Raw genomic sequence first — 25,835 nt, 5'->3', positions numbered from 1 at the left:
TCCTTCCTTCCTTCCTTCCTTCCTTCCTTCCTTCCTTCCTTCCTTCCCTCCAATTCAACAGCTATTTATTGAGTAGAAATTATATACCTGCCACTTTTCTAGGTTCTGGAAACACAGCAGTGAATACCAACCACAAAAATCCCTGTCTTTAGCAATGGAACAAAGACAATCAATATACATAATAAATCTGAATTACATAGTGCGTTCGAAGGTGATAAATGTGATAGAAAGAGGATAAAACAGGGCAAGGGGAGTATGGAATGCTGGTATGTGGCAAGGTAAATAGCATGGCCCCAGGAGGCCTCTGAGAGCCTGGAGCTTACCTTCATATTATTTCAGCTAATTGGTAGACAGAGAGACCCCTAGCACTATTTCAGGTGATTCTTCAGCAAGCACTCTGTGAGCATCCATTTTCACCTGGGAAAGTCTTATAATGGGTTTTAATCTTTATCTAAGTGGTGTTTCCCCATAGATGTCTTTGGCAGAGGAAGCATCATTGCTGTGTCCAAAATATCTCTCCTAGCACCTCGGCACGTATTTTAGTATTAAGGTTTCAGTGACTTCGTTCAATCAAATTCAGAATCAGGTTGATTTACAAGTTCCTTGACCAACAAGGAGTCCTAAGGTGACCCAAAGAGAATGAGTCTGTTAAATTAACTGTCAACTCTCCCTTCAAATTTCTTTTCAGCTCTCATCCAGCTGTTCCAGCTTAGGGTGAAAGCAGCATGACTAATTTTTCATCTAAGGCTTGTGCCTACATTTCAATTTCCAGGGATCAAACAAACAGACTCTTAATGGGAAATTGAAATTCAGGTATAATCCCAAGGTGAAAAATGAACCAAGAAACTGTGTGGCTCCGCCTGTTTTTTCATTTTGGATGATGTGTCAGGACACTGATAGAGGAAAATAAAAAAAGATAGTGATCCTGAGCTTGAATCATTTCTTATCCATCAGGCCTACAGGAAATGAAATGCTTTAATGAGAAAAAGTGGGTTTCTCTTTATTTTTTCTCTCTCTCTCCTCTTTTTTTTCCCCTGTTAGATTCATATGAACAATCAGAGGCTTGATAATTGGCATTTAGGAATTGCTTTGGTTCATAAATAAATTAGGCCTTTTGCTGACTTCCTTGAGTATTCAACACCATATAGGTCAAATTCAGTTTGCAGGAATCTCACTGTTGCTGATGAAACTCTAAATTGCTATGTCCTTGGACAAGGTACTTTTAATTAAAAGCTCAGAGGAGTCTCTGGCCGTAGGAGCACCGAGACATTCCTGTTGATTACGATGACTGAGCAGTCGTCTGTGTAGGTGTGTGTGGATCGGGTGATGTGATGGGGTATTAGTTGCTGGTCATTTCCTGTCTTAAATCCTACACAGTTTCAATTGATTTCCCCCCCCACATCTTTTACTAATGGACCTTTGCTGGTTCTAGCTGAAATCCTACACAGTAGTCAATAGCAAATCATTCTTTCTGAGGCAGCTTATTGTAAAGGCAGTTTTTACTGGCTTTAGCTCCAAGGCCAGGGATATATTTACAATAAAAGTTGATTTAGTGAAATCTGGAAGAATAAGAAGGAGTACAGTATGTGCACACCAAAAACTTTTAGAAACATATTTTTTTTTCAGGCTGGCAATTTATTCCCCATCCACTATTGGACTTTATATCAGACTTCATGGTGAAATAAAAAACAAAATAGTCAAGCTCCAACTGAGCCACACATGTGTTTTCTAGCTTGAATGACTCTTAGTTCTTTCATGTTTCTAACAGTTCAAGTGTGATGTGACAGAGAGGCTTCTTCTTTCCTGACTCTGAGCCATATTGTGAGTGTTAGAGATGTGTCATCTGGATAGGAGCTCTGAGTGTTTCAGGGGGTCCTCTGTAAATTTGGGGGGTTATATATTTAGGGCTCTAGACCCATGCCAGAAGTGGAAAGGAGAACTGGATTATAAATTCACGAAAATGTCAGGGCACTTGCACTTGAACTGTATTCTGGGGCTGAATAATTTTCTTTCCTCATTTCTTAGCAGTTCTATAATAATTGTTAAACTGTGTGTGTGTTTTAATCTTACTGTATATAGTGTCTTTTTTTAGTATCTTATTTATTTATTTGTCAGAGAGAGAGAGAGAGCACAAGCAGGGGGAGTAGCAGTGGGAGAGGGAGAAGCAGACGCCCCGCTGAGCAGGGAGCCCGATGTGGGACTCGATCCCAGGACCCCAGGATCATGACCTGAGCCAAAGGCAGATGCTTAACTGACTGAGCCACCCAGGTGTCCTGAGATAGTGCTTTTAAGTATTTTTTTCTTTTAGTATTTACCTAGCCACAATAAAGGAGAACGTCTAAACTAAATGAAACCATTTCAGACCTTAAGTTAGAGTGCAGTTGGTAGTATCTAAAATGGCAATTTTAATGCAGTTTTCTAGTTACCTATTTGTCCTCAGCTGTGGTTAAGACAGAATTCAAGGCTCTCACTGTAAAAACTGTTGAAGGGATCTCTCGCCTTTGTTGATTGCAAACTGAATAGAAGGGAGCCACACACTCCCTCTGAAGGAGAGCAGTTCCCCAGGCCCTGCTGGTCCCCAGAAGGCCACCATCAGTATGTGTACTCACTAAGGAGCGGGGGCAGCCAGTTCACATTGACCTCGCAGTGGGAGTCCAGGAACGTCAGGACTTCTCCTCTGGCCATAGATGCCCCCAAGAGGCGGGTCCGGATGAGCCCTTCCCTTTTCTTGGTGCGAACAATCCTTACTTTGGAAAATCGGGCCATATATTCTTCTAACTTATCCTTCAAGTGTTCTAGGAATGAAGCAGAGAATGTAGAGAAAGAACACAAAACATTAATTGCAACAGAATTATCTGTGGGTGTTTATGCATTAAGTGCACGTGAATGATGAATCCAAGCTTACATCCATTTTTCTCCTCTCTTCATCTCGAGGGGAGACACTAATAAGATTTTAGGCCCACCGGTTTTTTTACTTTGTACTTTCCAAAAAGCTTCCTAAACTGCAAATACTGCCCTTTGTTTGAACGCTAGAAGACACAGACCCACGAGAGCTGTGCCATGAGATTACTTCCAGCCAGCTGCCAAGGGCTTAATCCTGGCCAGCATTCGCCACGACGGGCACTGGCCCTCTGGTTCCCGCTGTGTAAAGTCAGATGAACATTCCAGCATCTGGGCTCTTTTCAACAAGAGGTCTCTTTCCAGCAAAGCCATGCCTAGTTTCTGTGTCTTTGAAAATAATGCATGTAAAACCACAAGAAAAAAAAAATTATATCCCTCAGATCAACAGGAACCGAACAGATTTTCCCCCCATGGGGTAATAGCAAACTAATAAAGACGTTCAGCATCTGGCTTCTGATTTGAAGTGTAAAAGTGACTGACTTGCTGTTAAAATTAGATGTGAAAAGGGGAAGGCGGATAGATACTACACAATCATTTTGAACTTAGCTATTTAAGATTAGAAAACAAAAATTTGAGAATGTCTCTTTGCCTAATTAAAAACAAACTGTGGAAACCAAATCGAATGAGATAGCTTATTTACAGAGAGAAAAGATCTCCTCCTGGCTGTTATAAGATATACCAATATCTTAGATCTTTAATGCCAAATAAGTGTGTTTGGTGTCTTTCTGTGGAATTTGTACTCATATAATTTACATCCCGTGCTTTCGTTCTCTCATATCTAAAGCATTAGGAGGGCTTCGCTGGAGTTTCTAACAAGGAACGTCTAATAGTCACAGAAACAGAATCTTAGTATGCAGTATGTTCTGTAGTTCCACTTTCAAACTTTCTCTGCATGTGTGCAATCAAAGGCAATATTATTATTAAGTCTCCTCCTATGATCTGTAGCAATAGGGATTCACATAAGGATTTATGATTCCCTTCCCTGTGATCCAATTTAACAGATGTCAAAATTACTCATGTTGGAATTTTATACATAAGCCTCTATTTTTATTTTCATTTTCATTTCTTCCTATTAATGTTAGTGTTTTAAAAAAAATCTCAATTTCCAGGGCACCAGGGTGGCTCAGTTGGTTAAATGTCTGACTCTTAATTTCAGCTCAGGTCATGATCTCAGGGTGGTGAGATCCAGCCCTGCTTTGGGCTCCTCATTGAGCATGGAGCCTGCTTAAGATTTTCTCTCTCCCTCTCCCTTTGCCCCTCCCTCCGTTGTGAGTGCACGTGCTCGCATGCTCTCTCTCTTTCAAAAAAAAAATCTTGGGAGGCCTGGTGCCTCAGTCATTAAGCATCTGCCTTCGGCTCTGGTCATGATCCCAGGGTCCTGGGATCGAGCCCTGCATCGGGCTCCCTGCTCTGCAGGAAGCCTGCTTCTCCCTCTCCCACTCCCCCTGCTTGTGTTCCCTCTCTCGCTGTGTCTCTCTCTGTCAAATAAATAAATAAAATCTTTAAAAAATAATCTCAATTTCCATTTTTTCTGACTGCCCGTAACTAGGCTTTACAAATAGATCAAGTAAAAAATTACTTAGTTTTCTGATTTTTCCTATGAAAGAATACTGGTGGGGTCTTTCACAAGAGTGTTTTAGCACAAAATAGGTTTCCTTCTATTTTGTTCTCCCTGTAATGAACAGAGCTATAGAGATCAGACTACAGAAAGCAAAGATTACATATTTGGAGTCAGAATAGACCTAAGTGGGAGGTCAGTACCAGTGAAATATATGAATATATATGAAATATCTTCTCTTACCCTGAATTTCCTCACCTACCAATATACAGGGAGTTTCTCCTCTTAGAGTGTGGTGGGGTGGGTTCAGCTTTTGGTCAGAGACCTCATAGCGCTCATTCAGTAAATATTCACTAAGTCAATAATTGGAGACCTCCTAAGTCATATGTAGTTATGAAGGGAAACAACAGCATTTCTAGCTGAAGAAATGCCTTTGAATGCTCAGGCTGAAAGATGAAAAATTTAGAATTTTTATTTCTTGGTGAGATTTTGATAATTCTTCATCTTCTATTTATTGAAAATTTAAAGAATGAAAGATTTTGGCCAGCAATAAATGAACACATATAACTTTATGGCCGTACCGCAGGTTCTCAACAGAAAAGCTGGCTCCCAAGTGTCTCCGTCTCTTTAAGACAGGTGTGCCGTGCCAGAGGCCTACCTTCTGCCCCTCTCCTCTTTGCTTACCCCTTCCCTGCTCCCCTCTGTGCAAGCTGCACAGAAAGATTCCAAAGGGCTGCACAACACAGTGCCACCTGTGAATAAGACCAGAGCTTACTAACCTGTTAGGGAAATAAAGCAGAGACCTGCAAGCCAGGTGTGCAAACAGAGGCAATGAGTAAGTGGCAAGTGATCAGTCCCAGAGCTCTCTATATGCCAGTCTCAAAAGGCTTGCATTCGGTCAGGGTTTCTCACATAAACGTTTAAGAAGACGCCATATCTCATTACTGTAATTTATTCAGGCTCTGAAATCCTTCCGTATCTCCAACGCACAACTGTCATTCTATAAGTTTATTTGTAAACTGGTTGTTTGGACCACAGAAACATATTGTCTCCTGGAAACAGTGTCACAACATTCATTGGAGATGGAAAAGAGTGAACATTTGTTAAGCCCACCAAAACAGTGTTTGTTTGTGTTCTTTCATTAAGCCTCACTATTCTTTGGCAAGTACCACTGTGAGTATGGTCTTGGTCTTGGCAGTCTGGGCTGCAGGTACTTCTTTCCTCCCTGACCCCAAGGACTAACGGGGCCTCTTGGGGAGGACTAACTCTCTGTAGCTGTGTATGAAGAAATGGTTCTAGAAGACAGTCACTTCCCAGGCGGTATAACTTGGGAATCAAAAGGTTGTTGATCACCTGGGAGTGGTTGTCCCACCTTTGGGTTTAGATTTCCCTACTTTTTAGTTTATATGAAATTCTTTGAAACTCAGCGGAGGACTATCTCTACATGTCTCCTTTCCCTCTACGCACTATCAGATTCTGTGTATTTTTCTTTGATCAAAGCCCATTTTAACGTATGAAAAGAATCGTATGGTATGAATCCACAAAGCACAAAGGGTTTGACCCCAAATACAGTCCCCTAATTGTTCAAATCAATTCTTTTAGTTTGAACTTTGCATTAATCATTAAGTTGCTTTGCCTCAGAATAATGATCCGGTTGACTGCCCTTGTGAAGGGTTCATTCTCTTTCAGTAGTTCAGTTGTAATTTCTAATTACCCATAACTCACAATGAAGACAGGCATCATCAGTCTAATTAGCAAATTAGACTCTCATACAGTGGAATTACTGGGGATGGTGGAGATAGCTTTAAGAACATTTTGTATTTCTTTTATAAGAACAATTTCTAGATTCATTTCTAAAATATTAAAATGATTTTAAACATGATTTTATATGATTTTAATTCAAGCACAGTATCTTTGAAGATCCCTTTTGAGCTTTAATTTTAAATAATGACAGGAGAATTTATGGTATTTTTATAAAGCAGGCAGATTTCTTTAGGGACTATGAGACATTTGGGGAACCAGAAAATATAAGACCACTAGTTAAAACCCACTGAGTGGTATCCTGACAACCTGGACAAGTGAACACAACTTCAAATATACCAGTTTTTGCCAGGGTTTATTGTATCATTGTGGGGCAATAGGAAATGAAAAGTTGTACTCAAGTGAAATTTTGGTGTCTTGCTACTGTGAATATTAAATTTAGCAGTTTTCTCAATGAATTTTCCTCTTTTTCTAGAGATTTCACTTATGCTCCATGAACTTATATGGAGAATCTATCATTCCACTTGTATATTTAATGTTAGGGGTAGCAACTGAACACTAAAAAAATCAACTTCATTGATTTGCACAGTCAAGAGTTGAGGACATGGGTTCTAGCCGTGTTGCTGACTGGCCACATGCCTTTGGGTGGGTCACCACACCCCATTTAACCTCATTTGCCTTAGCTATAAGGAAGGAAATATGCCAATTGGTCTTAAATATTTCTTCTAGTTCTATGATTCTATGGTTTCCCCCTGTGAAGTTTTACTTACAGAGTAGATCTAACCCTATCAAGTACCTAGGTTTTTCACAAAAGCATCCTAATGGTTGGTATTTTGGTGTTTCTTTGGGCTATGTCTCATTTTTGAAAGCAAGAGTCAAATCAAAATAAAGCTAATGCATATCAAAGATTTAGTCAAAAAGCAAACTCCAGGGTATTTTCTTTGGTCAATACAGCATCTTTCTAATCTCCTGTGGTTGACTGTCTGTAAGACTGTTACTGATGTCAAAATAATGATTTTGAAGCACCGTAAGTTCATCAAAGATTTACATCTGTTCGATAAGTTATGCTTATTATGTCAGAAAAATATAGTAACAGAGTTTAGACAGCTTTCTAGTCTACCTCTGAGTAACTGTTCCCAAAGGGACAATCTAGTGACTATCAGTATTATAGAGCATGGCCAGTGTGTCCCAAGTGGAGGACCCACCAAAGGCCAAGCAAACAGCTGCCCTGTCTCAGTGGCTTACTGAGGCTCAGCAACTTGTTATTCAGCTCCTTCTATCTCCTTTGAATTCCCTAATTTACATCCCAAGGGGAGAGCAGGAGGGGCCAGGAGACACTATTTATCTGGAGATAGGGATTTCTATATTTAATTATATACCTATGGAAATGAAATGTCTTTGATGTGTATACTTTGGTGTTGGCAAAATGTAGTAGAGCATGACTTTAAGATTATATAGAATATGTGCTAGTTATGAGGTTTTTTTTTTTTAAGATTTTATTTATTTGAGAGAGAGATTGAGAACAAGCAGGCAGAGGGGCAGAGGGAGAGGGAGAAATAGACCTATTGCTGAGTAGAGAGTCTGATGCGGGGCTTGATCCCAGGACCCTGGGATCATGACCTGAGCTGAAGGCAGACGCTTAACCGACTGAGCCACCCAGGTGCCCCTAGTTGTTATGAGTTCTGAAATGTAATAGAATATAAATATGTAGTAACATAAATATCTTCCTTTTCTGCTTAATCCTCACAACACAAATATACTGTTGAGTACAGCCCTCAGTATTCTGGATAATTTGAGGTTATATCAGAGTGACAAGAAGTACTTCACCATTAGAGAATATATCTTTCTATTTCTCAATCCACTTGGTATATGTCATGTGTGTATTTTAACCCAAAGTGGCAATGTTCAGAATAACTCTCTACACAGCAGGGCCTGTAGAGACTTTTTCTACAGTCTTTACACAGAAGAAATACAGGCAGACCTCAGAGATATTGGAGGTTGGGTTCCAAACCACCACAGAAAAAACAAAATCGCAGTAAGGCAAGTCAAAGGAATTTTTTTTTGGTTTCTGAGTGCATATACAAGTTCTATTTACACTACACTGTAGTGTATTAAGTAGGCAATAGGATTATGTCTAAAAAAATGTATATACCTAGTTGAAAAATACATTATTGCTAAAAAGAGCTAACCCTCAGTGAATTGTTATCTTTTTGCTGGTGGAGGATCTTGCCTCAGCTGGCGGTTGCTGAAGCCTGGGGTGGCTGTGGCAATTTCTTCTATAAGACAACAGTGAGGTTTGCTGCAACAGTTGACTCTTCTTTCCACAACCCATTTCACCAGATCGTGTGATATTGTTTGCTAGCATTTTACCCACAGTAGAACTTCACTCAAAATTGGAGTCAAACCTCTCAAACCCTGCTGCTGCTTTATCAACTAAGCTTATGTAGTATTCTAAATGCTTTGTTGTCATTTCAACAGTCTTCACTGCATCCTCACCAGGAGTGGATTCCATCTCAAGAAACCACTTTCTTTGCTCGTCCATAAGAAAAAACTCCTTATCTGTTCAAGTTGGATCATGGGGTAGTAGCAATCCAGTCCCATCTTCAGGCTCTACTTCTAATTCTAGTTCTCTTGCTATTTCCACTACATCTCCAATTATTTCCTCCATTGAAGTTTTGAACCTCTCAAAGCCATCCATGAGGGTTGGAATCAACTTCTTCTAAATTCTTGTTCATGTTGATGTTTTGAACTCTTCCCATGAATCACAAATGTTCTTAATGGCATCTAGTCAATCCTTTCCAGAAGGTCTTCAATTTACTTTGCCCAGATTCATCAGAGACATCACTATCTATGGCAGCTATAACCTTACAGAATGTATTTCTTAAGTAATAAGACTTGAAAATTGAAATTACTCCTTGACCTATGGACTGCAGAATGGATGTTGTATTAGCAAGCATGAAAATAGCATCAATCTCGTTGCCTATCTCCATCGGAGCTCTAGGGTGACCAGGCGCACTGTCAATGAGCAGCCATATTTTGAAAGAAATCTTTCTTTTTGAGCAGTGGGTCTCAACAGTGGACTTACAATATTTAGTAAACCATGTTGTAACCAGATGTGTTGTCATCCAAGATTTGTTTTTCCATTTATAGAGCACAGGCAGAGTAGGTTTAGCATAATTCTTAAGAGCTTAGGATTTGCAGAATGGTCAGTGAGCACTGGCTTCAACTTAAAATCACCAGCTGCATTAGCCCCTAACAACAGAGTCAGCCTGTCCTTTGAAGGTTTAAAGCCAGGCATTGACTTCTCTCTAGCTATAAAAGTCTTAGATGGCATCTTCTTTCAAGAAAAGGCTGTTTCATCTACACTAAAAATCTGTTGTTTAGTATAGCCACCTTCATTAATGATCTGAGCTGGATCTTCTCCATCAGCACTTGCTGAGAGAGATGGAGAAACAGACTCACTGCTGAGCAGGGGAGCCCGATGTGGGGCTTGATCCCAGGACCTTGATCACCTTGCACTCTTCCATTATGGAGATGGCTTCTTTCCCTAAACCTCATGAACCAACCTCTGCTAGCTTCCAACTTTTCTTCTTCTGCTTCTTCACCTCTCCCAGTCTTTATAGAATTGACGAGCCTTGGTCTGGATCAGGCTTTTGCTTAAGGGAATGTGGTAGCTGGTTTAGTCTTCTATCTGGCCTGCTCAAACTTTCTCCACATCAGCAATAAAGCTGTTTCTCTTTTGCATCATTCATGTGTTCACTGGGGTATCACCTTGAATTTTCCTTCAAAAACTTTTTTCTTTGCATTCATAAACTGTTAGATTCAAGAGGCCAAGCTTTCAGCCTATCTCAGCTTTTGACATGCCTTCCTCGCTAAACTTAATCATTTCTAACTTTTGATTTGAAGTGAGAGACATGTGACTCCTTTGCTTGAACTCTTAGAGGCCATGGTAGGATTATTAATTGGCCTAATTTCAGTATTAGGGAAGGGCTCAGGGAAGAAGGAGGCCCAAGGAGAGGGAGACAATGGGGAAAGGGCTGGTCGTGGAGCAGTCAGAACACACATTTATTTATTAAGTTCACTTTATATGGGTGGAGTTTGTGGCACCCCAAAACAATGACAATAGTAACCTCAAAGATCACTGATCATGTAGCACTATAATAAATATAACAATAATGAAAAAGTTAGAAATATTATGAGAATTACCAAAATATGACACAGAGACACAAAGTGAGCAAGTGCTGTTGGAACAACGGCCTTGATAGACTTGTTTGATGTGGGGTTGCCACAGACTTTCAGTTTGTAAAAATATGCAGTATCTGCAAAGTGCAATAAAGTAAAGCACAATAAAAGGAGGTATGCCTGTCTACGGATTTTAAGTCTCTCATTGAGCTCCAGAAAATGGTCGATCTCTTTATTTTCTGGTTGACCACACTAAATCTGTCCCTTTTGATTGCATTCAAATATAGACATTTCACATTATCTCTAGAACACAAAAAATTCAACCAAGAAAGCAATAGCATTTGTGAAACCATATTCAATTACCTCTATTATGATTTCCACTGGGTTCTATCTCTGAATGTCCTATTTTCTTTTTTTGTTGTTTTTTTTTTTTTTTTTTCTTAGTTCGTATTTTATTGGACTGATTCGACTGATTTTCACCATTTGAGACGTAAAGGTAACAGGACTGAGAATGTCAACAGCAAAGAAGCCACCCACAAAGGAGCCAACTGGAAAGGTTCATGTTAAATCTTTGGATTGGAATGGAGGGGAAAAGCTGTTCAGAGCTGAAGGAAGGTCCTTAAATCTCAAGACTACTGATACAAGGGCCAGTTTGTGGAAATAAAGTCCCGAATTGCACAAATACCCACTAGGCAGGACAGAAGGGCGTGGGCTGTGGGGACAGCTGGTCTGCAGCAGGGTCGGCTGGGCTGGGCCCCAAGAGGTAGGAGGCTGGAAGTCCTTTTTTTTAAAGATTTTATTTATTTGACAGAGAGATAACAAGTAGGCAGACAGGCAGGCAGAGAGAGGGAGAAGCAGGCTCCCTGCTGAGCACAGAGCCCGATGTGGGGCTCGATCCCAGGACCCTGGGATCATGACCTGAGCTGAAGGCAGATGCTTAACCATCTGAGCCACCCAGGCGTCCCTGGAGGCTGGAAGTCTAGAGGCAGGTTACCACATTCACCCAAAACCCTTGCTTCCCAGTCCGTCTCGAGGATGCAGCCGTTTTCCTCAGACAAGGTGAATGTCCTATTTTCTATTCTTTTAACATACAAGGCCTTGGAAGTCATTTGGGAAATAGCTGGAGACACCAAACTTAAATATATAGACAAAATGTATTCTAGCTCATATAAAAAATGAAGAGACAGAATTAGAATGTCACCCTTTTGCAACCCCTAATGAACTAATGGATCAAGCCATCAATGGCTGCTAACATCACAAAAGAAGCTACAAACACCTAGTTATGTGCCTCCTAATGAAAGAACACATCACTGCCTATAAAGTATTCTTGCCAAAAGCACTGAATGAATTTGATCATGCCTTTAGATCTAACAACCCATTTATAGGAAATAAAGGATGAGAGAATATGTCAAATGGCACATCAAGGGAATAATCAGCAAAATTCAAACTATGGGAATTTCCCTGGGGCAAAACGCTTGATTTCTTCAACAAGTAGACTAAAAGGAAAAAGAAAAGAAATGAAAAGAGAATCCTAAAGATTAAAAGATTCTTAAGAAATACAGTGTATCAACCAGTCACACTGAGAGGATCTAATATGAATCCTGATTCTAAGATAGAGTTGAGAAAATAAAAAGCAGTCTCTGATGTCTGGGAACTGGTCTGATGCTTACAGCAAGGCCATCTTGTCCTTTGGAGGTAACAATCCCACAGGACATCAACACCCAACAAGGTAACTCAGAGACCATAATAAAGTGAGACAAAAACAAGATCACCATGAAACCTACAAGATACCAAATATCCCCCTTTCTTGGCTACAATGGGTGATTGCTACTTTTGACCAATTATATTTTTATCAAGTAGTGGAAAGAATTTGAGATTTTTTTCCCCCCAAGAGATTCATTGACTCTGCAATCATGGGAGGAAAGAATTGGACACCATTCTTCACGAGTCTTTTGCATTGCTGTGTGTTTTGTGAGGGAGGCCATGACTACCATTTATTCCAGGTTATCTTTTCAAGGATGTTTATATAGCAAATAGATGTGGAAGGCAGAGATCATGTATTTTCCAGAAACAAAGGGCAGGTTTATTTATAAGGCTTGGAAGGTAGAGAAATTATCTCCCTCTGTATGCTTGCTTCCCATTATAAAAGATTTGAGTTCCTTAAGTTCAAGATTCCTTCACTATAATATACCAAACTGCTCTTGCCTCTTCGCACACTGGCCTAGTCCCTGGGTGACCTGGGGGCAAGGGGAATTGACTCAGGCACCCTGATCATCATGTGGCATCCTGTGCTGTTGGTACTACAGTTCATCGTCTCTGACCCAGGATTCTCATGTCTTTTGTCTCCATTAGACAATGGCAGGCCAACTTGCTAACTTGCAAGTAGAGTGAAATCTCAGATTCTTTGCAGTTCTTTACAGAGCCACTGACGGAGGGATCCTCAACACTCTATGGCAGATTGGGAGTTTGTTGACCAGGGAGTGGAGAGAAATCTAGGGGAAGCAGTTGTTGGTAATTACACATGCCACACCATCCACTTCTGTATCAACTGGGGAATATGAACCCTGACTGGATAGTAAGTGACATTAAGGGATTATTAATTTTTTTTTTTTTAAGTAGGCTCCACGCCCAACAGGGGGCTTGAAGTCATGATCCTGAGATCAGGAGTCAAGTGCTCTACCAACTGAGCCAGTTAGGCACCCCCAGACTATCCACTTCTTTCCTTGGTATAGCCTAGCTCTGCTCAGCTGAGCTCCCCCTGCCCGCGTATTTCTTTCTTGTTATTTTCTCCTCCAGTTAAATCCTTTCGGTATGGGAAAATATCTCTGTCCTCACACAAAAATGTCATAGTTAGAAATAATGAGCTATGTTTACCTGGAGAATTCTGATACTTTTCTCTGAGCAACTCTTAGAACCCTATGTTCCCACATAGACAACAACAGGGATGGGATACATTTCAGGGTAGGGTCTTCTCTTGGCAAATCAGGTAAGCCTGGATACTAGGCAAGTTCCTTGGGATCTTCTCTTTTTCACTCTTTCTCTCTCAATCTCTCTTTTTCATCCTTTGCTTAAAGAACAATTGAATTATATATTTTAAGAATAGCTTTAAATGTGTACCATATTCAGACCAACACAAAAGAAACAGAATGCCACAACACCTATTCAAATGCCCACCTCACGGCCCCTTATTGAGTAGTAAGCAGCCACAGCTCTAGTGCCCATCAACGCTCCTTCTCTATATTTAGGATTGTAAATGAGTTTAAAATCTCCTATGAAATGCTCACATATCAAAGATTAATTGTATACCTTATGAGTAAAGGCCCCAAAAGTGAAAAAAAAAATTATAGGTGTCACCATATATAAAAGGATTAAGAACATTTTCTGAAAAAACAGTGTGTGCGTGCGTGTGTGTACGTGTGTGTGAGAGAGATCCCCAGATAAAATATTTATTTTATTTGTCATCTTTTATATTTAGAGTATATACTTTAGAATGATTTTGCAAGATAGTAAATAATAGATTACTTCATACAAAATATTTTGGCATTTTGGTAATAGCCTAAAAACTGCCTACATATATAAATGTATACATATACAAATACCTACACAAATGTAACATATCTGTGATGTAGTTTTCATTTCAGTTCACTTATCCAAATTTAATTTGTGTATTCATTACTTATGTCATTTTTGAAAAGGTAATGTATATTTAGCTGTAACAAAAATATTTGAATTCTATTTTTCCTTTTCTGCAGTATTTTCTTAAAGACTGTTTGAAAACTGGTTTGTCTGATGTTTCAAATATTTCTTAAATAATTTATACTTAGATTATATGATATTTTTCTAAGCATTTTATATTTTTCAAAAGTCATGGTAATGAAAGGACTTCCGTGAATGAATAAAAGTAACATAATCTGAATATAATTTATAGTTTGTAATTGTTCTGTTTACATGAACCTAGAATGAGAACTTTGTATTCTAAGTTAGGATGACTAAAATTTACTGTAATGAAAAATTATTTTCTTTATATTATTTCTTCTGGTGCTGTAAGTTCTGCCTCAAAGAAGAAAAAGATATAAATGAGAACTGGGTAAAACTCAGAGGTCTTTTCTATGTAATACTGTTATAGAGTGTTTTGAACTTACTGTAAATTGATCTATTTCAATACAGTGGAAACATCTCTGCTTTTTAATAATTTGGTAGTTTTATTAGATTTTAAACATTCTGTCTAGTGCAAAGAATAGGCCATGTAGTTTAGAAGTTTCCATTTGGACCAACTACATGATAATTCAGTCTAAATGCTCAAATGTAAAAATCTTACCATTAGCAAAATAAACAGTTATTGGTTCAGTATCATACTGTTCAAACCTGAAAATATTTAAGAATTTTGCTGAAGATAGCGTTAGGCTTTAGTCTATAAATATTAGAGAATAGTTTATTATTTATTTATTTATTTATTTATTATTATTTTTTAAAGATTTTATTTATTTGACAGAGAGAGACACAGTGAGAGAGGGAACAGAAGCAGGGGGAGTGGGAGAGGGAGAAGCAGGCTTCCTGCAGAGCAAGGAGCCCTAGGTGGGGCTCCATCCCAGGACCCTGGGATCATGACCTGAGCCGAAGGCAGATGCTTAATGACTGAGCCACCCAGGAGCCCCTACAGAATAGTTTAATTGTGGGGAAAGCATTACATATAATGCAATCTGTTAAATTAAAAAAAACTTACATAAACATTTGAATCACCAATGTTAACATAGGAGAGCAAATCTCTAGGTTCATCTAGATCACTTCTTCCTTTCATCCATTCAGTTTTTAAAAAAAAAATTGTGATAAAAAACACAGAACATAAAATTTACCATCTTAACTATTTCCAAGTTCACGGTTCAGTCAGTAGGCTTAAATATATTTACATTGTTGTGCAGTCTTCAGATATTTTGATCTTGCAAACTGAAACTCTATACCCGTTAAATAACACCCCTTCCCTCTTTCCCAGCACTTGGAAACCGCCTTTCTGCTTTTCATCTCTCTGAGTCTGACTACTCTAGCCACCTCACACAGTGGAATCCTGTGGTATTTGTCTTTGTATTATTTTACTTAGCATAATGTTCTCAGAGTTTACTCGTCTTGTAGCCTATGTCAGAATTTTTTTGCTTTTTAGGGTGGAATATTTATCCCTTTTTCTGTCAATAGACATGTGAGTTGTTTCCACCTTTTGGCTCTTATGCATAAGGCTGCTATGAACATAGGTATCCAAATATCTCTTCCAGACCTTGTTTTCAATTCTTCTGGAAATATACCCCCAAATGGAATTACTAGACCGAATGGTAATTCTATCTTAAATTTTTTGAGATGCCACCGTACTGTTTTCCATCACAGCTGTGCCAGTTTGTGGCCCCATCAATAGCGGACAGGGTACCTATTCAGTTTTAAAGTCCTTATGATCCTTTTTGTAAAATGCATATTTAAACAAATTGCATTTCAGTGGAATGTGGAGGAACACTGTAGCAAAGGTCTTGAGAGCTACCTAAAAGTCTTGAGAACTATAAAAAAAATTTCTCCAAAGTGACTCTTTCTAATTCACTCAATACCAAATATTCCATAAGGAAGTAAAAGTCTGGGTACTGAAAATGATGAATACTTTCAGTACAGAGATTGCAGCTATCAAAGTAAGAAAGCATCATAGACACCAAAGTTTCAGGACTCAGGGGCACCTAGGTGACTCAGTCGGTTGATTTCGGCTCAGGTCATGATCTCATGGGTTGAGGGATTGAGCCCCGAGTCAAGTTCCGCGCTCAGTGGGGAGTCTGCTTGAGATTCTCTCTCCCTTTGCCCTATCCCCCCCCACCCCGCCCCGTCTCTCTCTCTCAAATAAATAAATAAATCTTTAAAAAAAAGTTTCAGGACTCAAATTGTATATGGAAAGCCTCCAGACTTGTTTCATTTCTCTCACTGCAATATGGATTAATCGAGAATACCTTATTTAAAAACATCCTTCTTTCCTGTCTACACACTCCTTGTGACTATTGAATGAACACCCTCTGATTTGCGCACGTCTGCGCCACTTCCTCTCTGCACGCCTTGCTCCTCTGGTATGTGGCCCGCGGGCTGCATCCAATGACCAGCAGCCCTCTTCCTTCTCTCAATCTTCCTTTTGCATGATCAGTTATGTCAGGGAGCTAAATGGCACTTTGTACTTAATTGTCTTAATGAATCCTCTCATATTTACTAATATCTTATCTTCTCCTCATTCTTCCAAGAGCACTCACTCCTAATCTTTCAATGGTTCCCTTAATCTCTCAGGCTGTCAAAAATGCACATTTTGTAAGATATTTGTCTTGAGATATGAGGCAAATACTTTAAAAAGCATGTTTAATAAAGGAAAAAAAAACATCAAAAGAACCAGTATATTTATGCTTTTACCCTCTAAAGTTCTTAACAGTAGAAGTCTCATTCATGTATTTCTCAATTTTCTAGCTACTTCAACAGCATCTTAATGTATTCTGCTGAATATCAGGTTATGTGATTTTAACACTGTTTTTATACTCCAACATTAATGCTACTGTTAATTATGGATTTACTTGTACCCACACGCACATTCACTGCTTGGCCAAGGAGACTTGTGAGCTGGTTTGATTCCAAATGACCATCTCTAAAAGTTGGGACTAAGAGTAAATTTTTCCCATAAAAACAATTAATGATTTTCTGTAACTTGTTTTTCTAACACAAACTCAGGATGAGAAATGAAAACTCTGACCCTAAACAGTTATGGGGTAACGTGAGCCACATCAACCAGGCTATTAATAAGGTGAAGTCACTGCTCCCAGTGAAATCGAATGCGTGTCAAATCAGCATGCTACATGGAATTCACCTCTGCATTTAAGGGACTTATAAATTCATTTCAGCAATTTTTAGAAAACTTAAAGTGATTAAAAAACAAAAACAAAAACAAAAAACCAAAGCTGGGATACCTGGGACAGGGAGAAATTGATCTTTTGCTAGCAAAAAAGTATAAAATTCAGGTAGAACAAAGAAACAAAGACAAATAAATGAAAATGCCATATACCAGCACAGATATTAAATGGGAGCAATCAAATCTCTGTCCTTTCGAAAGTGCTTTCAATTCTGCATTTTTTCCAGCTGAAAAAAGTCCTAGTATGATTCACGTATACATGCTAAAAGCCATTTTGTTTTTCTTCAGTTTCCTTAGAAGCATATACTGGAATTACTGGGTGGGAATGTCTCATGGGTAGAATTACAGGGACCTCAAATTAGCGTGTGTGTGTGAGTGATTGAATAATGTCACCAATAACTGCCAAAACAGCCATAAAACCTGTGGGGTTTGGCTTGACTTCACAATAAATAAAGACAAATTGGAAAAATTCCTCTAAACTATTCCTTAGTGTGAGAAAAATGCTATGTCAAAATTTCAATTTAGATGAGACCAGAACTAAATTAAATACCTGGGAATTGGTCTCGTTCCCAAGGCTACCAAAACTCCAAGTTTCTAACAATATTCTTGTACTGCAATATAGAAAGAGGCATGCAGGAAATGGGCTGTCTGCCCTTGTTGAGGAAAATTGACCAGCTAAAGGTTATGTCCTCTCAAGGAATTGCTCCATTTCTTGATAATGCTATTACATAACAAAAGGGAAAGGGACCATATAAGATATTGTCTTGGTTTAAAGTTTAAAAGAGAAAATATTAAGTGGACCAAAAATGTGTCTCATGTTCTTGGATGAAAGAAAGCAATAGAATAAGCAGCAAAATATGACAAAATAATATATGAACATAATAATAATAATTATGTTGACATTTACTGAGTGCTTATAATAGCTACTCTAAGATCTATTCATGTATTCGTTTATTAGATCCTCGTTTTACACAGGAGAAAAATTATGCTTATTTACAAATGAGGAAAATGAAAGTGAGAAACGTTAAAAAATTTGAACTAAGGGGGCGCCTGGCTAGCTGAGCCTGAAATGAGGAATGCAAGGAAAGAGCATGAGACCCTTGATCTCAGGGTCATGAGTTCGAGCCCCATGTGTAGAGATTACTTAAACAAACAAACAAACAAACAAACAAACTTAAAAATAATTTTGCCTGAGATTGTATAGTAAAAGATTGTCTGGAATATTGGAAATATGCAATAAATGTCAGCAATTATGTGTCAGCAGAAAATAAAAGAGTTGAACCCAGATGTATCCATCAGGAATCTTTTAAGTATAAGGGAAGTTGGTATAGGGAATTTGGTGCTTATGTTAGTATTATATAATTATTATAAAAGACCTGGAAAATTTAGGAAAGTGGAAAGAAGGCAGAAAAATCACTAAGGGTTTACCACCCCAAATCAATCACTGTTAATAAGCCAGAGGAAGACAAATACTGCGTGGTATCACTTATATGTGGAATCTTTAAAAAAAAGTCAAATTCATAGAAACAGAGAGTAGAAAAGTGATGGCCAGGGCTTGGGGGTAGGGAAAATAGGGAGAGATTGGTAAAAAGGCACACACTTTTAGTTATAAGATGAATGAGGTCTAAGGATCTCATGTAAGACACAGTGACTATAGTTAATAACACTGTTTTGTATCACTGAAGTTTGCCAAGAGTGTTGAACTTAAATGTTCTCACCCCCAACCACCCAAAAAGGTAAATAGGTGAGGTGATGGATGTATTGATAAACTTGACAGAGGGAACCCTTTCACAATGTGTATGTATATCAAATCATCATGCTGTATACTTTAAATATCTTACAATTTTATTTGCCAATTATACCTCAATAAAGCTGAAAAAAAGGGTCAATCACTGTTCATATTTTCCTTTATTGTTTTGTGCTTATATTTAGAGCCTACTTATTCTTTTGAATATAACATTGGAATTTTCCATGTTATCTTGAAGTATTATTTTAAATGTGCCATAATTTTTCCTTATTATTCATTTAGGTTGTTTATATCATTACAGCCATTACTATTATAAATGATATGTAATGAACATTTTTGTGAATAAATGTTTTCTGAATCTATAATTTTCCTTAGCTGAGATTCCAAGAGCTGAAAGCAGTGCATTGCAAGGCCTGAGCCTTGTGAGTGAATAAGCTTCACACATTACCTAATTAGAAGACGCTGAAAACTCTGTCCTTATTTTCAGTAGAAGTCAAAGAATTTGGAGTGGCCAAGGGGACTTTAATGGTCATAAAATCCATTCTGTTTTATTGAAAGAGAACTGAGACCACCTCTCACACCACCAAATTGCCAACGCATCAACACCTCTTACGTGCTCTCCCGTTAGATGGAATGAACTATCTGTGCACCCGCATAAGGTCATCCTCTGTATTTGCGCACACAATCCCATCCTTTCTTTTCTGCTTAGGAACATGGCTCTGGTAGGTGTGCCATCTTTCCCTGCATCCTCATTTTTGGTCTTTCTTCAGAGTCACTCCTTCAAAACAAAATGTTGCAATCTCCTTTTCTTAAAAAGCAAGCCTTCTTTGACCCACACCCTCCTCTAGCTTCTATCCGGTTCATCGACTCCAATTTCCAATAGGATTTATGAAGGAGTTTTCTAGACTTGCTATCTCCACTTTGTCTCCTCCCACTGTCTCTTGAATCCATGCCTTTCATTCATGTATTCAACATGGTCTTGGGGATCTATAAGCATAGCTTGTGCTAGATGCCATGATCAGGTATCTTTGGAAACTGGCAAGAATTTTGTTTTGGAGAATTCCCTTGCAAAGACATAGCTCTTATTTAGACTCAGAGTAAAAGGGATGCGAGGTGAAAAGTGTGGAGGTAGGGTAGGGAAGGACAAAAGGAGCTATAACCAAAGAAATGATTTTGGAGTTCACTGCCAGAGAAGAGAAAATGGGTTCTGAGGTATGCAGGTCTAATTGTGAGCACAAAGTACTTTTGTGGTCACCCGTAGAGTTGATTCTGACTAAGATTCATACTTCACTGATACATCCAGGAAAGCGGGAATCATGAAGAAAGATACAGGTCCTGGAAAAATTCTGAAGTGGTGAAAGCCCCTTGCTTGAGTAATTGAAAGCTAAACTGGACCCAGCACTATGAAATATAATTTGGCCCTCTTCTTCAGGGAATGGAGAAAATGATCTAATGGGTCTTTTCCATCTCTGCTTTCGGTGACCTCTGGTTGTTAACATCACTTTTCTTCGTTATGTCAAAATGAATTGCCTATTTACCACTGAACTCTAGAAAGCATTCTTTTTCTCCCTAGGTAAGACAACAACCTAGCATTTGTTACATGCACTTCATTTCAACTTAATCAATGTGCCAAGGAGTCATTTTAAAATGGGTAATATTATTTCCAGGAAATTTTGCTTACTTGCTGGGTGCATGGTTCCCCTTCACTGTCAAGCCAGAGCTCCCCCAAATTTTAGAAGAAATTCCCAAGCGAATGTATAATATATTTGCAAAATGGGAAGCAAAATGAAGTGATATGGCCTTTAAATTGCCAATAACCTCCATTTCAGGGTCATTTATTAGTCCTGGAATCTGCTCAGGCTGGTTTTTGCCATGACAATAAAAGCTGAAAAACAGTGATGCAGGATGACTGCATTTATATTCTACAGTGTTGCATAAATTTCTCTTTTTTGAGCAGGCAGGAGGAATAGAAATTATTTAAATTTCTTACCAAGCGGTAAATAAATGGTGTTTCTTGGAGATTTTTAACACATATATACACACCCACACATAGATACATATTATGTCCATTTCACTTCTGTCACTAAGAATAAGTGAAAGGTGCCTCATTTGTAATTTACCAAAAAAAAAAAAAATCATTGTTTCCTTCACAGTCTTGATTAAATGAGGCAATAAATCATATGTCTAAAACATGCCAGGCATCTGCCAAGGCAAAAGTTGGCTCAGAAAGTGACGAGTACAGAATCGTGGAGCAGTAGGAGTTTTATAGTCTGTCCTGGGCATGACAAGTAATGATAAAGGGTAGCATTATGTCTCCTCTACTAATAGTCCAGCCACACATTTTCTACTGTAATTCTTTTGTTTGGCCCTCTTTATCTTCATTTAAATGGGCTGCGTCTCCTTGAGCTACAGCAAAGACATATATTTTCCTTGCTAATGATGTGTCTCCCATGGTCCCAGGATTATTTTCACACTTGATGAAGTTCCTCTATGGAGGGGGGCACAGGCAGTCAGTGTGCTGCAAATGGAGACAGACACGACTCTGGTTTTCCTACTCTGTGGACAGACAAGCCCAGCATTGCCAGAGAGATTTGTTTTTCCCAGTTACCTTATAAAGATCATTTTGCCTGTAAATTCTGCCTGTCTCTCAAAATTTGTGTTAGACCAAATCCCTGGTTTTGAATCTGAGGCCGCACTTCCTAGTTATTTCATTAGGTTGAGAATAAACAAATGCAAATTAAGAGCTATTAAAAATTTAATTACTTAAGCTAAAAATGAACAAGTTGTGGTCACAGCTAGAAAAGCAATGCCTCTCTTTGAACAATCCGTGATCAAATGAAATGTAAGAGAAATGGGGTGCGAAGCACTAACCCAGTGAATGGTGGGAAACAGAGGGCACCGTCCTCCGAGTTTGGTAGTTTACGAACTCAGCAGGGATATAGTAAATTTTCAGGTGGGAAGATAATTGGTACCTCAAAATCGGGTTCATTTATTCAAAGTGTTTGATATAGATGGGGTCAAGATTCTGAAAGGGAATTTGAATTGCCTAAATAAGATTTACGTGGATGAAGACGAGGAAGGAAAGGTGAAGTCTTACGAATGAAGTTATAGAAAGGCGGAGAATGAGAAGTCCTGAGATGGTCTTTATTACAAAACACAGTGAAAAGGGGCTCAGTGGGTTAAGCGTCTGCCTTCGGCTCGGGTCATGATCTCAGGGTCCTGGGATCGAGTCCTGCATTGGGCTCCCTGCTCGGCAGGGAGTCTACTTCTCCCTCTCCTTCTGCCATGCTCATGCTCTCTCTCTCTCTCAAATAAATAAATAAAATCTAAAAAAAAAAAAAAAAACCCCGTGAAAAACGAAACAACTGACCAAACAACCGACCACACAACAATCCCTGCTCGGATAGCCCCTTATAAAAAAAAGGCTCAATTAACATAACAATAAAAAAAAATTAAAAAAAAAAAAAAGGCTCAATGATGCATTATGTGAATCCAGAGGAAACCCCAAAACACTAAAATAAGCCGTGTTTTCCATGTCCTCTTTTTTCCCTTTAGTAGCTATCATTTCCTAAATGTTTTCATTTTCATATTGACATTTTGGGAGTGAGGGAACACATGCACAGGTGAGCTATTTAATACAAAGGGGGTATATATTGAAAAAATAAATGCACCTCATGCCTCCAGTACTCCATTTTTCCTTACTAGAACTAACCCTTTTGACTAGTTTTTTATCTATATTTTTAGGATATTTGAGTCATCTAGAATTATATATATGTGTGTGTATTATATATATATATATATGAATTTCTACCATAATCTTTTAAACTCTAATGGGATTTCTTTTGAAAACCTGGCACTATATTGTCTTGCTGGCCAGAGAAATACCCTTCATGTATTTATGTTCATTTTGTACTTAAGACATAATTTCTTTTTTCACCATAGGGTTCTGATGAATTCTCATGAAATCTAACTAAAAATCATCACTAGAAGAATCATGAAATGTCTCAAATCGTTCTGATATTGTCAAGTTGTCCTGGGAGAGATACCAACATGGAAAAGCCAAACCAGTCTATGGCCCCTGTAACTTGTTCTATGGAGGCCCTATGATCTTTGGATCCAAAGCTCATGGATGGAAACTTGCCAAGATTTCTAACAAAAATGAACTCCTAGTAAAATGTCAAGTAAATATCAGAATAGCAGAATCCAAAGTGCCTTTTTATTTCTTTCTTAAGTCCAGAGCTAAATCTGAACGGGGACGAAAAAGGCAAGTCACAAAGTAGTGATTTCAAATACTTATGGCTGTGTTCTATGAAGTGACATGTTCAGAAAGATGCCTACAAGTTATCTTGGGCAGTTCTCTCTGAAAATGAGTTTTCAATAAACCTTAGGGTCACAATTAGATATTAATTTTTTTTTTTTTTTTGGCAAGGAATACTTATTTAAAATAGTTCAAGCAAAAGGTGTGTTTCATGGGACTGCAAAGCAGGAAGGGTGACTGGGTTGTCCTCAAATTCATCTTCATTTTATAGATTTGAAAACTAGGGACTATGGAGGATAAAGAATTGGCCCAAGGTCTTAGGGCTCTAGGCCATGTCAAAGTCTGTACCCTTCTTAGGTACATTGTGGCAGAATAAATCAATGTAAGGACAAACAAAATATTGAAAACAAATTCACTTGTTGTTGAAAACACTTTTATTGGCTAAACTCATTATATTTCTCCAATATATAATGAGTGGCACTATTTTTTTTTTTTTATTATTAGTTCCTGCATTTTAATACAGTGTTTTACAAGGAACACAGAAGTCACTCTCTATCTCTTCTCTGCCCCATTTACTCAACTCTCCTGAAGAGCTGTCCTGGTTTACAATTGTTGGGTGGTTTGCATTTTGCACTGTAATTGTTACGTTAATGTCTGTCACTGCCAACCATTCTGTGAGTACTAGCATAATGCCCCGCACCTGGTAGGCACTTGGAGGATAGTTAATTGAAGTAAAATTCAATCACAGGAGCCCCTTTTACATATGAGAGGCAAATCTTTTTTTTTTTTCTTCTTCTTTTGTAGTAGTTAAGATGTGGAAGGAAAAAAAAAAAAAAAGATGTGGAAGGATACTGTGATTTGAAAAGAGAGTTTAAGAAACAATGATTAGATTAGTATTTCTAGAGTGGGTTCCTTATTAATTAGGCATTAGTTTGAAAAGCAGTCTAGGATGAGATTGTGGTAGATAGTTCGTGTCAGGTTAAATAAGGAATTTATCTAGTGGATAACAGGAAACCAGAAATGAGTTCTCAGCAAAATAATTTTATAGTACTACAGATAAAAGGTGCTAAGAACTTAAATTAGGGTGGTAAAATTTTGAAGGAAGAATCAACAAATGTAATGAATATTTGCTTATGAAAGGATCCATCTTTATTATTTTTAGTAAGGTTAACGAGGCCCAGAGAGAACAAAAATCTTGTCTATAATTGCAGAGCTGGGATTCTAACCAGTTTTCTTATCTAGTTACTTTTGTGTTAAATTGAAGAGTCTGAGATAGTCCCCCTTCTAGAATAAGGTCCTCATCCTTTCTCTAAGAACAGAAATAGCACTGTCTAGAGAAAAGTGCTCATCTCACTGCTTGAAGCTTGTCTCCCTCTGCACATCTTTGAGACCAGGTGTGTTCTCGAACCAAAACAGTACAACTTGTGTCCACATTAGAATACCTGAGGCCAGTCAATTCCACTATATCTCTCATTCATGTATAAGCCATGGTCAATGAACAATATGTATATACCCAAATACCTTCTCTCCATCCCTCAGCTGCTTAATGCATGTAGTGACCTGTTTTTTCCCCCTACTTTTGAATACTTCTCTTCCCCAGATCTTTCACTTGTATCCCCATAGCCCTTGCTCTATCATAAATACATCCTCAACTTTGTAAGAAACCTCTTTCACCTCTCTCTCTTTCTCTTTCTACTTCTGCCTCTCTTTTTCAGAGGACACAACTCGCAACCACCCTTGAAGACTTCCTCTGAGGAAACCACTCAGATCTTCCAAATTCCATATCTTAAAACCAAGAAGGAAACATCCTTTCTGCTGCTTTCTGGCGATTTTCCTTCCAGTCATGCCTTAGCCAGCTCAGGTTGCTACAACAAAACACCATTGATTGGGTGGCTTAAACAACAGGAGTTTATTTCTCAAGGTTCTGGAGGCTGGAAAGTTCAAGATCAAGTGGGCTAGCCAGTTCTGTTCCTGGTGGGTGGATCTCCACTTGGCTAGCAGATAGCCACTTCTCACTGTGTCCTCACATGGCAGAGAGAAAGTGCTGGTGACTCTTCCTTTTCTTATAAGGACACTAACCGCGTAATGGGAGTCTTACACTTGTAAGCTAATCTAAATCTAATTACGTCCTAAAGACCCCACCTCCAAATGCCATCATATTGGGGGTTAGGGCTTCAACATATGAATTTTGGGAGGACACAAATATTCAGTCCATAACAGGTCATAAACCAGACCAAATTAAACAAGTCCACCAAGTCAGCTATGCTAGGCTCTATCTCCATCACTGTTATTCATCACTTTATGGGTTTCTCCTTCTTCTCAACTGAGGATATTGGAACCAGAAGGATTTCAAAATCTGTCTAGGTAATTCATCTCACAACTTTGTTTCCTTGACTTCAGTAACACTACCTTTCATTAGGCTTCAGCCACGTCTTCTCAGGAAAAGTCCTTGTGTCCTGCCCTCACCCCAAACTGCCTCTTTCTGTTCCTTGAACTTCTGCTTTCATCCCATCATGCTCTC

At 38.6% G+C, this 25,835-nt stretch overlaps 1 protein-coding gene across 8 annotated transcripts in view; it reads right to left on the bottom strand.

Annotated features, from left to right (window-relative positions):
* The window catches only part of GALNTL6 (polypeptide N-acetylgalactosaminyltransferase like 6), a 1,076,341-nt gene that overhangs the window by 86,488 nt on the left and 964,018 nt on the right, over positions 1–25,835 (bottom strand). For all 8 annotated transcript variants that reach the window (XM_032413198.1, XM_032413199.1, XM_032413205.1 and 5 more), the window contains one exon: positions 2,610–2,795. In XM_032413198.1, the coding sequence (XP_032269089.1) occupies positions 2,610–2,795 (186 nt within the window). The remainder of the gene's footprint in view (positions 1–2,609; positions 2,796–25,835) is intronic.

This window comes from Phoca vitulina, unplaced genomic scaffold, assembly GCF_004348235.1.
Source record: "Phoca vitulina isolate PV1807 unplaced genomic scaffold, GSC_HSeal_1.0 scaffold14, whole genome shotgun sequence".
Classification (NCBI taxonomy): domain Eukaryota; kingdom Metazoa; phylum Chordata; class Mammalia; order Carnivora; family Phocidae; genus Phoca; species Phoca vitulina.
Note: the sequence above shows the minus strand (reverse complement) of the source record. Positions and strands in the feature narration are given on the sequence as shown.